Genomic DNA, 18,651 nt, shown 5'->3' with positions numbered 1-18,651 from the left:
CGTTGATTTTACGATAACAGACCACCAGACTTAATTGCAAATTCCTCAATGTGAACACACAAATTATAGTCGCATTAGTCTCTCAACGAGGAGAGGGATTTCTCCCCACTCCGGAATATCATTATAGTTTCCTGGACCATTAATACAATAATATGTAACAAAGTTAAAACACATGACATTGTATCATTGTTTTAGGACGCCACGGCCCATAGTGACATTCTTGGGTTAGATTGGTAAGTCCTTCTCCTCAATGAAGCAGGACTGTGACAACAACCCTTTGCACATTTGGAAAACAGAGCAACTGCGTTTTACAGTCATGAGGTCCATGGTTTTTGTCTCTCATTGTTTTCTCGAAGAAGAGAAAATACGGTCATGACGCACAGCCCCTAGGACGGGGAGTCTTGGCTACCCCGGGAATACGCGGCGAGTGTTATAGGGCCCTGGTGGTATGCAAGATTCTCCCCAAAAACAGGAGAAATTCTTCAGTCCGACACCAGACATGAACAGCAAGGCAATAAACACAACGAACCTATCCTACCCATGAAAATGTAATAAATCTACAGACTCGCATAAGAGATTAGTCCTATTAGCTGACAACAAAACTTTAAATCCAAGTAACTTTCCCCTTCCAAACATATGAGCAGTATCAAACAATCAAATCCATACAATTAATCTCAGCGCAAGAAACCATTCATCGTTTATAAAGCTTCGCGGTCAAAACTAAAAAAAGAGAAACATCTTTACAGATTGAAATGCTTGATTGACAGTTTCATGATCCAAATTATTTCAATAAAGACATTTGCATAACGTGAAACGACAAAAATCTTCCATCGATCTGAAGTCAACCTCAGCGAGTTTTGTTCTTTTTCTGGCCTTGGCCTTGGCCTTGAACTTGTACTGCGGCAGAAATCTTCTTCCAACAGCGGATGGAAATGAGTGTCGGTATTACAACCCAGGAGGCGTTTGCAGCAATGTAGTATGCATAGTAGTAAAACGAACTTGTAGCAAATTTGTCACCGTCCAAGTAGGCTGTTATGAAGTACACAGCAGTTCCATAGAGCTGACCCAACGAAATGGCAAACTGAAGTATGTAGCTATATGACTTGCCTTTAGATATTGCATACCTGCCAAAGATCAGAAATCATGTTTAGAATTACAGATAAGAAGATGACTGCCCATACGATATACATTCTAGTTTTGAGATTGGAATTTGAAAATCAAATTTTACATTGTGCAGCACATAAACTTTGCGATAATCAAAACTCAAAATCTTACACAGCAAGAAGGCTAGCGGGACCTTCAATAACCGCAGTTAATCCTTCGACAGCAACGACGCCTGCATCCCTAGCTGCATATCTTGAATCACCTTTGCTATACTCTTTCCCTGCCAATTGTTTATCTATCAGCATAAGAACTATATAATCGAACAAGCCCTAACAGTTGAAAAACTGCACAACCCGTATCCAATGCTAATCTTATAGATTAAACAAAAATGTGGGACAGAACTTACAAACTTCAGCTGGGTACCAAGCAGTCTCATCCTTGTAGAACTCAGGCGCAAATGCAAAATAGCCTTCGAGTATCAAGTGTGTAAGGCCGGTGAAAGCCCACCAGCACATTAGCCATCTATCAAGTTTTGATTTCCTCGGTGACCTCCCTGGTACATACATAGCAAAAAGTAAAACACGTCGATTAGGGCATTCAAATGTCTCCCTCAAAATGTCAAATTTATTGATTTGAACAAAAACTAGAAAATCTAAAGCTACATAGCATTCGATTTCCATTGCCAATACATAGAAAACATCAAAACCATGATCTAAAATGCGACTATAAATTATATTGGGATTATTCCTTATGAAAGAATTCCCAAGTTTTAACAATCAGTAATCAACACATTAAAAAATCAAGCCGATGAATTTGCAATCATACAAAAAAGTTGAATAAAAATATGAACTTTTTGGATCTCAAAAGTCTAAACTTTCTGTGCTCTGCCTGTGTCTACAAACCCAATTCACGCGTCAAATTACTTGAGCAAATTACAATGTTTAGAGAATTGAGCTGAATAAAATTAGGATCTGATCAGAAGTGGAGTGGAAGTAGGAGTACCGGAGAATAGCCAGGTGAGAGAAACGACGAGTAGGGAGGAGACGCCGTAGACGCCGACAATGGTGGACTGTGAGAGAAAGCCAGGTACGAATCCCGGTAGCTTTAGATCCCTCGGGGCGTACGGATGATTCCCATAAATTCCAGCGTCTGATCCCTCCATTTTCGCTGGTTACCAAGTGCACTATCTCGTCGATGACAATGTAGACCTGGGAGGCCCGATATTGTCGTCGGCACACCGCTGGTTTAGTTTACTAAATATTCACAAACCCGACATTATTTGCTTCGGGCCAAATCCACATGGAATTATTCTTGGGCCTTCCATCCTTTTATCCACGATCGGATTATATTTATTTGATACGCTGTCCTCAATATGAATGTTGAGAAAAGAATTCAAAAGAAAAAAACAATTTATAAATATAACCAACAATTCCAATTTCAGTCCAAAACATATTTTATTGTAGACTTGCAGGGTCTTCGCACACATTCACACACAAGCTCATTACATATTAAGACCTAGATACTTGTTACATAATGTAATATAGAACATCGAAATGTTCTCCCAAACAAATTATTACACGTTTGAAAATATCCTACAATACTATTAGCTGCATTTTTCTTAAAATGCGGATATCTCGTTGATGTTAGTAATAATGTTGATACTTCAGTCTTATAATTACATGTACACGATCGTTAAGTTATTCATAAACTGACTATTAAGTGTCAATAGAGAGAAGTACATGCAACTTTAAGAGATCGTATTTGCATGCATACATGGTTTGTAGAATTAGGGTTATATTGAATTTACTTCCCTCTCTTCCTAATTCCCAACTCTGAGGCAGACCTTGAGGCTTTATCAAGTACATCAGAAAAGCCTCTAGCACCAGTTGAAACTTAGTTATTGTTCATAAGTGCAGTTCCCATGCGTCCTGCTGCCTGCTCAACCGCATAAATTGCCGATCTTGTTTGGTTCATCAGCACTCTCCCCGCTTTCTCCGACAGCTTCAACTTCTCCTCCATCTCTTCCTTGCTTTTCTTCAACATATTGGCAGTTGGGCTTTTCCTCAACATATTGGCAGTCGGGATGAAAGCTAATTGGTTTTTGTTCTGGCAATGACATATATTGTTAGCGTAACAGATCATTCATTGTAAAATATGTGCGTTATCAAAAGCCTTTTCGCACTAGCGTTAGTGTGTTTAGAAAGGCTAGTTGAGATTAATATTAGATGACTTAACCTGGGTGTGATCATCTTTAACGTCTTCATCTGAAACTATAGGAATTCTTATATCATACGCAGGTAATATGCCAATTGGTTGGCCTCCAAGGGTAGCATCCTGCAAAGTGATCACTCCCTTCCTTTCAGCCACACTAATAAATTGATTAAAACAAAATAAAATAAAGCACTTAAAATACTAAGATTTGAAATATAAACAGATTTTTTTGGCTGCTTACATCAAGGAGAAGAGCAGTTTGAAAAGCATAGGGCTGCACAAAAGTCACTAAGGCATACGGTAATTGGTCTTTATCCCTGCAAATTATGAAATAATTAACATTAAATTAATCAACAGAAGTTAAATAAGAACAAATTGATCAACAAAGTTACATAAGAACAAATTGATCAACAAAAGTTCAATAAGAACAGAATGATCAAGCAGTTAATAATTTGGAGGTTGTTTGCCTCAGGAGCTGAATTTGTTGAACAGTTCCACAGTAAGAGAAGAAAGTATTCAATTCTGCAAGAGTCACCCTTGGAGCAAGGTTGAGAACCTGAACAGTTAAATCTTCTGTGGCCATATTATTATGTTTCACAGTTACTCACCATCCGCCATCCGCCTTCTACTAAACTTCATAGTCTGATTATTCATTGTACAATACAAAGCCAAATGCTTCGAATTAGAATCCAAACCTGATAAGGGATTTTGAAAAAGACATACAACTAGGGTATAAAGTAGATAACAACTTATTCTTGGTTCACTTTTCTTTTTCTGTTTTAGTCGTGACAACATGATAAGAGAGGGAAAAATCATTGTATGATACTAGAATTTATGTAGTAAGGTATTATAACGAATTCGAGTGGTATGATATGAATGGATAACGCGTGCATGTTTTATATGGCAATATGACATTATTAGTTAGGCACATGAGTAGGCAAGTCCAAGAATTTTTTCTTAAAAAATGCTACTCTTACCACATTTTGATATCACATTTGTACCACATCTCTGATAGAGATGGTGGGCCTTATCTCTATTAGAGAGATAATACAAATGTGATATAGAAAATGTCGTAAGTGTAGTATTACTCGTTCAAATATGAAATATCTATTGAAATTTAATTAGTGTGATAAATATAGGAGTGATTTTTAGACAAACAAGATGGGAAATTACGTTTTCAATTTTGGTTTCAAAATTCTAGAATCAGATCAGATCACAATTATCAAATTTGAAATTTTTGGAATCAAGTAATCTCAGAAATTTCAATACATATCGAAAATTCATATAATTTATAGGTTTTGAATATGGTCGAATTTTTTTATTGTTCTTTCTATACATTTTGGTGTAGGCTTACCTCTAAATTCAATTAAATATTTGGTATATTAGTGTGCCTATACATTTTAATGTATTAATATATGTTTAATATAAAAATAATAAACAAATGGTATCCCAAACTGAAAATAAAATAGGGGTCTCAAAGTTAATTACAAAATACATAATTTGAGTAATAACCAAAAAAAATTCAAAATATTTCGAATAAAAAATGAAATGAGTTTGGAACACCTTGAAAAAATTGGATTGAAAATTCAAAATTATAAAAATCCAATACATTCCATTTTTTTTTAAATATTTGAACGGTCGCGGTTAATCCACGTCAACATCTTATAATAATTTTTTATAGAAAAAGATAGACAAAATAAAGAAGGTGAGAGGAGGAGATGAAAAGAGAAGGGCAGAGAATCCTAGTACTAATATATAAGCATTGTTGTAATCATCTAAAACGTTTGAATCTTAGCCATATATTGCAACCCACATCCATTGAGATTGTTTATGTAAAAGCTAAAAACGTTTTTTAGCTGTGTTTAACAAAAAAAAAGTTCGAACTCCTTTTAGGTAATGGATAAACACTTTCAGTTTTAACCACTTTCAAGTAACTTTTAAAAAATGTTTACATGTGGTAGATTAGTTTGGTAATCAGGACATTCTTCTTCGACTTACTGTATCTCAATTTCAAACCCTCCCAACAGGGCCTTAGTGTAGTTTAGACTAATAATTTCATTTGTAATAAATAAATAAAATATCTCAAAATGTTTTTAGTGAAACCACTCATAAGTGTTTCTTATAAAAATAATTTCAAATACGTGATTTTTTTTTTTTTTCAAGTGTTTCTCTACTCATGCAGTAATTTTTTTTTCACTTCTATAATAATAGATAATACATCAACTTGTTTTTGAAACACATAAAAATCACTCTTCTAGAACGATGCAATGATGCATGAGTGGTCAAATTTACTTTTGGTTCAACTCTCTATACATACTCTCTTACCTGGTTACTGGTCAAAGTTTGAAATCAATTTATCAATCATCACTCTTCCCCCTACTATTTTATAGTCAAATTCATCTAGTTTGAGATTGGAATTTGAAAATCAAATTTTACATTGTGCAGCATATAAATTTTGCGATATTCAAAGCTCAAAATCTTAAACAGTAAGAAGGCTAGCGGGATCAGTAAACACAGCATAAGTGGGCGAAGCCATGTAACATCGGCCAGAATAAATGTGCTACTCTTTGCACCCGAGTTCGAATATCAAATCTCCGCACTTTAGATTAGTTTAAAGTATAATATGTAATCAACACATCGAAAAAATCAAGCCGATGAATTTGCAATCATACAAAAAAGTTGAACAAAAATATGAACTTTTTGGATCTCAAAAGTCTAAACTTTCTGTGCTCTGCCTGTGCCTACAAACCCAATTCACGCATCAAATTACTTGAGCAAATTACAATGTTTAGAGAATTGAGCTGAATAAATTTAGGATCTGATCAGAAGTGGAGTGGAAGGAGGAGTACCGGAGAAGAGCCAGGTGAGAGAAACGAAGGGAGGAGACGCCGTAGACGCCGACAATGGTGGACTGTGAGAGAAAGCCAGGTACGAATCCCGGTAGCTTTAGATCCCTCGGGGCGTGCGGATGGATCCCATAAATTCCAGCGTCTGATCCCTCCATTTTCGCTGGCCACCAAGTACACTGTCTCGTCGATGACAATCTAGCCCTGGGAGGTCCGATATCGTCGTCGGCACACCGCTGTCTCGTCGATGACAATCTAGCCCTGGGAGGCCCGATATCGTCGTCGGCACACCGCTGGTTTAGTTTACTAAATTTTCACAAACTGGATATTATTTGCTTCGGGCCAAATCCACATGGAATTATTCTTGGGCCTTCGATCCTTTTATCTACGATCGAATTATATTTATTTGATACAGTGATGTCAATATGAATGTTGAGAAAAAAATTCAAAAGAAAAAATAATTTATAAATATAACCAACAATTCCAATTTCAGTCCAAAACATATCTTATTGCAGGCTTGCAGGGTCTTCGCACATATTCACACACAAGCTCATTACATATTAAGACCTAGATACTTGTTACATAATGTAATATAGAACATATCTTGTTACTTTATGGCTGCATTTTACCTGTCACGCCTCAATCCCGACATACGTTCAGGATCGACATGTGACATTACCAAGTATTCGTATATCCAACAAACCCTGCCTCCGGGATGTATACAAATCATAATTCAAGATTCGAATTGCGTATAAATTTTCGTATACTTTATGGCTGCATTTAACCTCCTTGTTAGATTGTCTACGTACCTTAAAAAAAGGATCAAGTCATTCGTAGTTCACCATTCACTACAATTCGACATATGTCACAGTCCGTTCAAGCTGAAAGGCTTAACATTCCTCAATCAATCATTAGAACTTGACATACATGAAATTACTAGACTCAGGGCTACATAACAACCCACATGACAATCAAGATTTCCAATTCATCCATCATATAAATCAATATATTTCAACTTAATACCGTAATAATAATAATAATCATACCCAACATCATTCCATAATCACTCCAATTAATCAATTCCATGAATCACAGATGCACGATATTAACGTTTAACTACGTTAATCAATCAACAAGATCGCATATCAATTCACGAAATTTAATAAAGGAATTCAACATAATTCCCTACCTGGATTCCAAGTAATAAAATGATCAATCCAATTAATAAACACAATGCCTATTGTGAACAATTCCTATTCACTCGAATCTAGGGGCCGGGCTAACTTTATGGAAGTGAGCAAGAGTAGGGATTCCAGACCACTCAATGGAATCTAACTAAACTATGGTTGCCTATTTCAAATGTACCAAGTACAACTAATCCGCATCACCCTTAGAATGAGTATGGTCCCCCATCGCAAATATACCAAGCAGAACCATAGACATAATCTCATTGTGTAGGCAGTGATCACCCATTGCGGATATACCAAGCATGATCACCCTTGAATACGTATGGTCCCCCATCGCGGATATACCAAGTAGACAACATCCTAACTCTAGGTAGTGATCACTCATCGCGGATATACCAAGCAAGATCACTCTTAGAATGCGTATGGTCCCCCATCGCGGATATACCAAGTAGAACCATATGCATAGTCTAATAACGTAGACAGTGATCATTCATTGCAGATATACCAAGCATGATCACCTCTAACAGTCTCCCATCGCAGATATACCAAGCAGGACTGTATCTTATAGCTCTAGGTAATGATCACCCATCGCGAATATACCAAGCATGATCACTCCTAGAATGCGTATGGTCCCCCATCATGGATATACCAAGCAGGACCATCTATGTACCACTGCTACATGGTGTAGTAAATTCAACACACAACCTACCTATACCTCAACCCTTATGAGTTACAACATAGTCACCTACACCATCAACTTCTCATGGCCACCAACTAATATGTCACACAAGCATATAAGTTTTACAGAATACATCTAATAGGATTCTAGGATCACATTGTCATAACATTTATCATATTTATTATTCATATTATTAAGAAGATAAATAAACACATATATATCACAATATGACATCCCATACACGTAAACCGATGTATATATTATCCCAGCCCACTAAGCCCTACATAGTCTCTAGTAATACATATTTTAATATTTAAGATCAATTCGTAGCCTATTGACCAAAAGTCAAGTCTTTGTCAAATGTGGGGTCCATAATCTTATAGAAGTCAATCTGGAACATTCGTCCATGGATTTCCGATCCGTAACTTCCCAAGAGTCTCACTACTATTCTAGAACAACATACTAAAATTTCATTACGACGACTACGAAACTATATTAAAACCTCAGAATTTCACTAAATGGATGTCAAATATGGAATCAAGGTATCAAAATTATCCTAAGATGATAAGGTGAGGTTTCGGCCCACGCGCTGCCGCAGGTAGCAGCCGGCCGCCCCGACTCGCCGGAAAAATCAACTAATTCTAAAAATTACCAAATTTTACCAGAATGAAGATCTCGATGAGTGGAGCAAGTCTCATACCTGTGGCTGAGGTCAATTTAGTCGGGAAGAGCCCCAATTTAACTTGAACCTGTCGAAAACCGTAGAAATGGGTGGCTTTGATTCAATTTCTCCGGTGCTCCGTCGCCTCCCAGGCTATTTGGGGTTTGTTCCTAGAATCAAGAGGAGTATTTTGGTGGTGAATATCAAGTGTTTTTAAATCGAAATTGGCGGATTGCCACCAAGAGACCCACGACGCCGTTGCCGCCCTACAACATGAAATGACCTAATTTGCATCAAATTTTTGGGTGATCAACTAAAGAGGAGAGGTGTGATGGTGTTTGTAGGTGGTAGGAGGTCGTAAAAGGCTGAAAAATGGAAGGAAAACCCGTCGAAATTTGTAACAGTGGCGCGGGTCAGGTTGAGTGTATGGGTTAAAGGAGAAAAGGTCCGGGCATGGTGCTTCTCACTTCCCTTATTTCTCTCCCTGATCTACCCTCTGATTGGGCATCTCCCTTTCCCCCCTTTCCATTTCTTTCCCACCTCCCATTCATTTCTTCTTATTATTTTTTTTAATAACCAAAATGTCTATAATTTCTTCATTTCAACCCCAATTCGCGAATGGTTTTCGCCTACGCACTCGTAGGATCAAGCTCTATCCAAATATACTTAGCGTGACCTCATAAGGTCCTCGATTTTTTTTTACTGCTTACTAACCAAAATTCAAACTTCGTAATTAATTTAATTAAAATCTAAATTCAATTAAATTAATATAAATTCCCGAAAATAATATAAAATCTCGTTAATACAAATACGTAGTTTTCAATAGTGAAATCCAGGAACGAGATTTCACATTACCACCTGCCCAATCCGTCAGGTGTGGGGTTTTACCACAAAATGCCTCGGTATTAGTTAAGGTGAGGTAATTCTATTTAAACCCCTTGGGTTTTCTTCCCACCATCGATGTGGGACTTTAACACTCCCCCTCACGTGTAACCCCATTTAGTGGTTTACACGTGGAGATCCACATCAGTAATTGAAACTCAGAGGTCGGCTCCCGTTGGGCCCACTTGTTTTCAATGGAACTAAGCGGTCGTCTCTATGTTAAGAGTTCAAACTTGTTTCTTTCTTGGTGGTGACAAGCTCGTTGGCTTGCACGGGCCCAAACCATGGGCTCTAATGCCGAGGCCTTTTGTGGTAAAACCCCACACCTGATAGATTGGGCATGTGGTAAAGTTGGGGACATTATCGGTGTCGTTAGAGTGGGGCGAGCATGGCGATCCAAAATTCCAAAATGGCATCAGAGCTAGGTTGCTGATCTTTCTATTTTCTGGGTGTTTTTTTTGTGCATTTTAGTATCTTTGGGAGCACTCAGATAGTGTTTACAACCCCAAGATTCAAACTTTAAGCCTGTAAATGAAGGGATCTAGTAGCAGTGAGCTAAAAGCTCATGTCTTTGATGGGGAAAACCATGATTTTTGGAGGATAAGGATGACCACCATCTTCAAGTCTTATGACCTATATGATATGGTCTAATACGGGTATGAGATACCTGAGATTAAGGTTGATGCTTTATAGAAGGATCTCACAGAGAAACAGATTACAATGTTGAAGCAGAATCAAATGGGTGATGCTAGAGCTCTTGGAATCATTCAAGGAGCTATCTCAGACACCATCTTTCCAAGGATAACAAATAAAGAAACTGCAAAAGGTGATTGTGAGGTTTTACTAGGGGTGGGTAAACGGGCCTTAGGCCTGCGAGTAGAGGCGGGTACGGGGTAAGTCCATATAGTTTTATATACAAAATGGGGCGGGGCGGGTTGAGTCCAAGTAAACAGCGGGGCTGGGTGGATCCGGTATTTTGAAAACACGGGCCCCTAGCCCGAACCGTATCCAATAAACAGGCCCAGCCCAGTGCCGTGCCACTCTAATCTCACACACACATACTCAAATATGACCGTCACTTTCTCAAAGACTCTCCCAGACTCTCCTCAGTCATCCCTCTCGATCTCTCTCTCCTATAGTCCTCCATCTCGATCTCTCTCTCTGTTGAATTCTTATCCCTCTCGATTTTTAGTCTTTCAATCTCTCTCTGTCGAACTCAAGGGGACGAACAACGAAGTCGAACAACTCGAAACAACGAATCAGTCATCTCCTCTGTCTGACTCAGATTTGCATGGAAGCCAAGCTCTGCTGGCGATCGCACGGCAAAGATGATCAAGAAGGACGAGGACAACACCGCCTCCCTCGACGGCCTCACGGAGAAAGAGATCGGCGTCTTCCATTGGTGCTATCTCTTTGGTTTGTTTCTTGATTTCAAGCTATTTGTGGGAGATTCTAAGTAATTAAAAAAAGGGATCTAGAGAAGGAATTGGTTATTTTTTCTGATGCATGCAATCACTGTTTGGAGCTAAAGCTGTGGTAAATTGTTAAATTTTGGATTTTGATCAATTGGGTTATATTGTAATGCAATCTTAGGAAATTAGTCATCTGAGATTCTAGGTTGTCTAAAATTCAATTTTTTTTTAATTAAAGTTTGTTGCCTTGAAGGTTTTTCACGAGGAGATCAGCTGGGTGTGTAAACTATGATTGAATTTTGAGATTTTTGGTGAATGGTTGTACTGGGAAATTTGATAGGGAAGGAATTGGAAATGTACCCGTGAAGCCCCGAGGAATCGGCCTGTTTCAAACGAGCCTGATTAGGTCTGGTTCCTATTTCAATTTTTGCAGAATCCGTCCCACCCCGCCCCGTTGTATTTTCAAGCAGGTCCAGTCCAGTCCCTCCAATTTTGGGCCCGGCCCGGCCCGTGCCCACCCCTAGGTTTTACAACAAGAATACAGAGGAGATGTTACATCCTAATCTCGACTTCACCGTAACACGATATTGTCTTCTTTCGGCATTGCCACGCTCTCATGGTTTTGTTTCTGGGAACTTACACGAGAACTATCCAGTGGGTTACCCATCCTAGGAATGCTCTTGCCTGAACTCGCTTAAATTCGGAGTTTCGATGGAACTCGAAGCCAGTGAGCTCCCAAAAGGCCTCATGCTATATGGAGGTAGGCATGTACATATAAGGCACATGGGCCACGGCCACGCCCTCACGGTTTTGTTTTTGGGAACTCACACGAGAATTACCCAATGGGTCACCCATCTTGGGAATGCTATCACCCGAACTCACTTAACTTTGAAGTTCCGATGGAACCCAAAGCCAGTGAGCTTCTAAAAGGCCTCGTCCTATATGGAGGTGGGCATGTACATATAAGGCACATCACCCCCTCTCCGTTAGTCGATGTGGGATGTTACAATCCACCCCCTTAGGGGCCTGACGTCCTCGTTGTCACACTCGCACCATAGGGCAAAGTGGCTCTGATACTATTCAATCACATCCCAAACCAGCTCCGTTATAACACGATATTGTCAGCTTTGGGCTTACCATTCCCTCATGGTTTTATTTTTGGGAACTCACGGGTAACTTCCCAGTGGGTCACCCATCCTAGGAATATTATCGCCCAATCTCGCTTAACTTCGGAGTTCCGATGGAATCCGAAGCTAGTGAGTTCCCAAAAGACCTCGTGCTATTTGGAAGTGGGCATGTACATATAAGGCACATCACCCCCTTTCCGTTGGTCGATGTAGGATGTTACAAGAGACGCCAAAGTAAGAAAGGTAAAGCTTCAATCCTTTAGAAGAGACTTTAAGTATACAAGAATGAGGGAAAATGAACTGCTAAAAGATTACTTCTCTAGGTTATTTGATGTTGTGAACCAAATGAAAACCTTTGGTGAAGTACTGCCAAATGAAAGAGTTGTCCAAAAGCTGTTGATTAGTTTGACTAAACCCTATGATTCAATAATGAGTGTTATTGAAAAAACCAAAGACACAGAAACTCTTAGTGTGCAAGATGTGATGACATCCTTGGGAGTTTTTGACCAAAGACTTGAGAGGCATGCTGACTCTACCGCTGAAAGAGCTTTTCAATCTTTCAATATTGGTTCTAGTAGTCAAGCTAGTGCAACTAAACATAAACCATATTGGAAGGGCAAGTTCAAAAGATGGGAAGGAAATGTGTTTCAAAACCCTAGACCTAACTATAGCAGCAACACTAGTGAGGGTCCAAAAATCAAACAGTTGTGTATGCACTGTGATAAATCCCACTAATGAAGGATTGCAGATAAAAAAATGTGCAACAAGTGAACTGTGCAAATCAAGTGGAAGAATAAACAAATGTGTTCTATGCATTCAGTGCCAAAGTTAAGAAAAAAAAAATGAAATATGGTACATTGATAATGGTTGTAACAACCATATAATTGCACATGAGTCACTACTCATTGACATTGACACTACTTTCACATGAAAAGTAAAAATGAGAGATATGAACATTGTTAAAGCTACTGGGAAAAGAACTCTAGTTATTGAAACCAAGAAGGGGAGAAGACACATAAAGGAAGTTATACTAGCCTAGATTGGATGATAACCTACTCAGTTGGTCAAATGATGGAGCCTGGCTATTTGCTACTCTTTGGAGGAACTGTGGTTGAAATATTTGATGACAAGTCTCTCTTAAACTTGGTAACCAAAGTAGAGGTGAAAAACAGAAGCTTTCCATTCATTCTAAGATATTTTGAAGAAATGGCAAGGATATCAAATGTGACAGGTTCAATGAAGATATGACACAAGAGACATGGTCACTTAAACATGACAAGTCTTCAAAATCTGCAAAAGTATGAAATGGTGCAAGGTATACCAAAGTTGGATCTTTCCAATGAAACATGTGAAGGGTGTGTGTTTGGAAAACATCACAAAGATCCATTTGAAAGCGGCAAAGCTTGGAGAGCAATTATGCCACTCGAATTGATTCACACTGATGTGTGTGGCCCTATGCAAACTCTAACAATAAGTGAAAACAAGTACTTTTTAACCTTCATTGATGACTACTCAAGGATGTGTTGGGTTTATTTCATGAGGTTTAAATCCGAAGTGTTCATAATTTTCAAGAAGTTCAAAGCAATGGTGAAATTACAAAGTGAACACCAGATAAAAAGGCTAAGAAGTGACAGGGGATGAGAGTATACCTTTCTGGAGTTCAATGCATTCTGTGAAGATGTGGGATTAGAGAAGCAACTTACTGTGGCATACTCACCACAACAGAGTGACATTGCAGAAGGGAAGAACAAAACTATAGTTGAAATGTCTAAGTCAATGATGTATGAGAAGAATATGCCTTATTCTTTCTGGGGTGAAGCAACGAATACTGCAGTGTACTTGTTGAATAGGTGTCCTACCAAAGCATTAAACAAGAAGACACCATTTGAAGTTTTCAGTGGAGAAAACCATCTATGAAGCACTTAAGGGTATTTAGCTCAGTGTGCTATGCTCACATACCACAACAACTAAGGCAAAAACTGGAGAAATCAAGCAACAAATGTGTCTTTGTGGGCTATGGTACTAGTGAAAAAGGGTACATGGTCTTCAATCTGTCAACTCAGAAGATAAATCTATCTAGGGATGTTATTTTTTATGAGAACTCCACATGGAAGTGGGAAATAAGTGTAGAAGAGAAAGACAGTGTCTCTCTACAACTTGATCTCAATAAGGGAGAAATTAGACAGCCTATTGAGACCTCAATTCAAGAAGAAGTCATAGAGAATAATAAGACACATGAGACTCCATAACAAGCAAGTATGAGTCCACAATCAAGTCTTTCACAGATTACAATAACAAGCTCAACTCCAGTGAGATTGATAAGCCTAAAAGAGATATATGCCACTTACAACTTTTGTGTGGTTGAACCAAAGAGCTATGAGGAAGCTAAGAAGACTAAGTCTTAGAAGAAAGCAATGGTAAAAGAGTTGCAAATGATAGAGAACAATGACACTTGGGAATTGGTGAATAGACCAAGTGACAAGTTTGTGATTGGAGTGAAATGGGTGCATAAAACTAAGCTAAATTTAGATAGCTTTATGCAAAAGAACAAGGCTAGATTATAGCTAAAGGCTACTCACAGAAACTAGGTGTAGACTTCAATGAAACCTTTGCTCCAGTAGCAAGGTTAGACATCATAAGGACCTGAATTGCCCTGGCAGCTAAAAAGGGTTGGAAGCTACATCAACTAGATGTGAAATCTGTATTCCTAAATAGAGTGCTAGAGGAGGAGGTGTTTGTGGAACAACCTCAAGGGTTCACAAGTGAAGAATTTTCAGATAAGGTGTATAAACTGAAGAATGCGCTCTATGGCCTAAAGCAAGCTCCAAGAGCTTGGTACAGTGAGATTGACTCTTATTTCACTGAGAAAAGATTTCAAATGAGTCATAGTGAAGCTATCCTCTACACTAAAATAGAAAACAACAACAAGACGTTCATTGTATCAATCCATGTGGATGATGTTGTCTACACTAGAGATGATGAAGCTATGATTGCAGAATTCAAGGATGAAATGATGAAGAGGTATGAGATGATAGATCTAGGCCTCTTACATCATTTTCTTGGCATTGGGGTAATTCAAGATGCAAGCTGCATCTTCATTCACTAGAAGAAGTATGCACAAACATTGCTTGTGAAATTTAGGGTTGGAAAAAATTCCCGAAATTCCCAAACCAAATCGAAAAAATCCCGAACCCAAACCAAAAAATCCCAAACCAAAACCATTCTGAAGTTCGATATTCTCGAAATCCCAAAAAATATCGAAGTATTTGGTATGAGATTGGTTTCCAAATCTCAATTATTCGGTTCCCACTTCCCAACTTAAAACTAGAAGCCTTTTGGCTCCTACTAGCAAAAGCCTTTCGGTTCCCACTTCCCAACTCAAAAGTAGGAGCCTTTTGGCTCCCACATTTTTTATCTCTTTCTCTCTCTCTCTCATTATCTCTATCTGCAATGCCAACCCAGAAAGGCGAAACCACCTAAACTTTCCTTCAACTCAATCCAAACCTAAGCCAACACATCCGTACTTTATCTCATTTCTCATCTTTGGCCTTTCACTCGGTCTCAAATTCTTTCTGTCTCTTTGTCTTTCGCTTCTCGAATTCGAAGCTTAGCAGCCACCACCCTCTCACAGTTTCACTTTAATGAACTCTCTTCGCTCCGGCCACCACCACACCTCACGGCTTCATCTTCACCTCTGATTCTACCTGCATTTATATCTTTTCTTATGCAGACTATGATGTACCTTTGACAAAAATTCAAACCTTTTTTGTGAGAATGCATGTTTAGGAGCTTGCATCATTTGTTCTTGTAAGGTTTTGTCTAGTTTACTCAAAAAAGAAAGTTGCTTTGATTATAGGTGGAAGTTTCATAACTTGAAGATTGTACAATTCTAAATCATGGGGAAATGTATGCATTCTTAATAAATGAGACCAGGACGCAAGTTTCATTATACTTTATAAAAGTGGTACTGATATCTTAGATTGATTCTCTCTGTAATTGTTTACATTTTCTCACACAAAAATACACATAAGCACATGCACAGACAGACATTCTCTTACACTTATCTTTTGCTTTGCTTCTTACTTTTTTTTGTTACTCCTTGATCAAATAAGTTGGCGTTATTGGAATCTATATTTCTTACATTGCTTTTCCAATGGACTCTGTCACCGTAACTTGGTTACCTGACTGCCTGAAAACCCAAAACTATTTCGGGATTCCCGATTTGTCCTGAAATCCAAAAATTATTTCAGGATTCCCGAAATTTGGGATTCCCAAAAATTTGGTTTAGGATCGATCTTGAAATTGGGATTCCCGAAAACTTCGGTTTGGGAATCGAGACATAGTTTTTGGTTTGGTATCCCATACCGAACTAGCCCTAGTGAAATTTGGTATAAAAGGCTGCAAAGCAGTCTCTACACCCCTAATTGCAAATGAGAAGTTGAAAGATGATGGGAGTGAAGTTGTGGATTCAAGTTTCTACAAAAGCATTGTTGGCAGTATATTGTACCTAACTGCAACAAGGCCTGATCTAATGTTCTCAACAAGCCTACTTTCAAGGTTTATGCAGAATCCTACTAAGATACACATATGGACAGCTAAAAGAATGCTGAGATATGTGCAAGGCACACTTGACTATGGAATCAAGTATGAAAAAGGGAAGTCAACTATCCTAATTGGGTTCTGTGATAGTGACTGGGGTGGCAGTGAAGATGATTAGAGATGCACATTAGGCTATGCATTCACTTTTGGTTCAAGGGTTTTCTCTTGGGTATCAGTGAAACAACAAAGTGTTGCATTATCCACGACTGAGGCAGAGAGTGCCTCAGAGGCATCAGCTCAAGCCATCTGGCCAAGATTCATACTCAAGGACTTTGGTGAATTGTAGGTTGATGCCCACGCCACTTCTGTGTGATAAGACCTCTGCAATCGCCATGACTAAGAACCTAGTCTTTTCATTAGAGAACAAAGCACATAAAGAGAAGATATCATTTCATCATAGAAGCATTGCAAGAGAACACAATCAAGCTACACTACTGCAAGACAGAAGAACAAATTGTAGACGTTTTCATGAAGGCTCTTCTAAAGGATAGATTCAATTATTTGAGGGGATTGCTCGAAGTGACAACCATAACCAATTTAGAGGGGAGTGTTGGAACCTAAATTGCTTTTAGTTCCAAGGATCGAAGGCAACAAGGTGAAGCTCCAACGGATAGTTTACTGCTGAGTCGAAGAAGAGAGAAGAAACAAAGGGTTTTAGAGTTAACGGCCAATTTTTGTTTTAAAGCTTTTGTGTGTAAGTGAGTGCCATGTGTACACTCCAGATTAGATCACATAAAATCCCAATAAGGGGCTATGATTAAATGTGGAGTATGGTAGTCAAATTCATAATACATGCTTGTCCTCTAGCACAATTAGGAGAGATGTTTGTGAGTTGGCAATGAACCAAAACCCTACATACACTCCTATATAAATGAAATTATAGATGATGCAATTGCACAGCCTTGTAGCCGTCAAATACCTGCAACATTCCTTATTCATTCTGTCATTTCGAATCCCTAAGAAATCTAACCAAAACAGCTACAAAAACACATCAAAGTACCAACTTTATGAGTAACCCGGGTGTGATCATCTTTTGTGTCTTCATCTTTATCTTTTGTGTCTTCATCGTTTGTGTCTTCATCTTTTGTGTCTTCATCTGAAACTATAGGAATTCTAATATCATATGCAGGTAATATGCCAATTTGTTGGCCTCCAAAGGTAGCATCCTGCAAAGTGATCACTCCCTTCCTTTCAGCCACACTAATAAATTGATTAAAACAAAATAAGATGAAGCACTTTAAATACTAAGATTTGAAATATAAACAGATTTTTTTGGCTTCTTACATCAAGGAGAAGGGCAGTTTGAAAAGCATAAGGCTGCACAAAAGTCACCAAAGCATATGGTAATTGGTCATTATCCCTGCAAATTATGAAATAATTAACATTAAATTAATTAACAAAAGTTAAATAAGAACAAATTGATCAACAAAAGTTAAATAAGAACAGAATGATCAAGCAGTTAATAATTTGGAGGTTGTTTGCCTCGCGAGCTGGATTTGTTGAACAGTTCCACAGTAAGAGAAGAAGGTATTCAATTCTGCAAGAGTCACCCTTGGAGGAAGGTTGAGAACCTGAACAGTTAAATCTTCTGTGGCCATATTATTATGTTTCACAGTTGCTCACCATCCGCCTTCTACTAAACTTCATAGTCTGATTATTCCTTGTACAATACAAAGCCAAATGCTTCGAATTAGAATCCAAACCTGACAAAGAATTTTGAAAAAAGCATACAACTAGGGTATAAAGTAGATAACAAAGATGATGGGCACTACCTCTATTAGAGAGATGATACAAATGTGATATAGAAAATGTGGTAAGTGTAGCATTACTTGTTCAAATATGAAATATCTATTGAAATTTAATTAGTGTGATAAATATAGGAGTGATTTTCAAATGAACCAGACAGGAAATAACGTTTCCAATTTTCGTTTCAAAATTCTAGA

The 18,651-nt window shown here is 38.3% G+C and overlaps 2 protein-coding genes and 1 long non-coding RNA gene across 4 annotated transcripts; all 3 read right to left on the bottom strand.

Moving 5' to 3' along the window:
• Positions 1-515: 515 nt before the first annotated feature.
• LOC137731438 (probable 3-beta-hydroxysteroid-Delta(8),Delta(7)-isomerase) lies at positions 516-2,352 on the bottom strand. The gene is made up of 4 exons (XM_068470542.1): positions 2,107-2,352; positions 1,511-1,657; positions 1,276-1,384; positions 516-1,124 (listed from the first exon to the last, which is right to left on the bottom strand). The coding sequence occupies exons 1-4, from the start codon at positions 2,264-2,266 to the stop codon at positions 848-850; spliced, it is 693 nt and encodes a 230-aa protein (XP_068326643.1). The 5' UTR covers positions 2,267-2,352; the 3' UTR covers positions 516-847.
• Positions 2,353-2,589: 237 nt separating this feature from the next.
• Positions 2,590-6,437, bottom strand: LOC137731439 (uncharacterized). Of its 2 annotated transcripts, XR_011068262.1 has the most exons (5): positions 6,165-6,437; positions 3,924-3,957; positions 3,557-3,632; positions 3,340-3,438; positions 2,590-3,210 (listed from the first exon to the last, which is right to left on the bottom strand). XR_011068262.1 is itself a non-coding variant. In XM_068470543.1 (4 exons), exons 1-4 carry the CDS (start codon positions 6,317-6,319, stop codon positions 2,998-3,000), a joined length of 543 nt encoding a protein of 180 aa, XP_068326644.1. In that variant the 5' UTR covers positions 6,320-6,437; the 3' UTR covers positions 2,590-2,997. The 2 variants fall into 2 exon arrangements, 1 of the variants encoding a protein (XP_068326644.1); XM_068470543.1 differs by lacking the exon at positions 3,924-3,957.
• Positions 6,438-17,465: 11,028 nt separating this feature from the next.
• Positions 17,466-18,328, bottom strand: LOC137731437 (uncharacterized). Its single transcript, XR_011068261.1, has 3 exons — positions 18,191-18,328; positions 17,993-18,068; positions 17,466-17,908 (listed from the first exon to the last, which is right to left on the bottom strand). It is a non-coding gene; the product is annotated as an uncharacterized lncRNA (long non-coding RNA).
• Positions 18,329-18,651: the final 323 nt, after the last annotated feature.

This window comes from Pyrus communis, chromosome 4, assembly GCF_963583255.1.
Source record: "Pyrus communis chromosome 4, drPyrComm1.1, whole genome shotgun sequence".
Classification (NCBI taxonomy): Eukaryota; Viridiplantae; Streptophyta; class Magnoliopsida; order Rosales; family Rosaceae; genus Pyrus; species Pyrus communis.
This window is presented reverse-complemented; position numbering and strand designations above follow the sequence as displayed.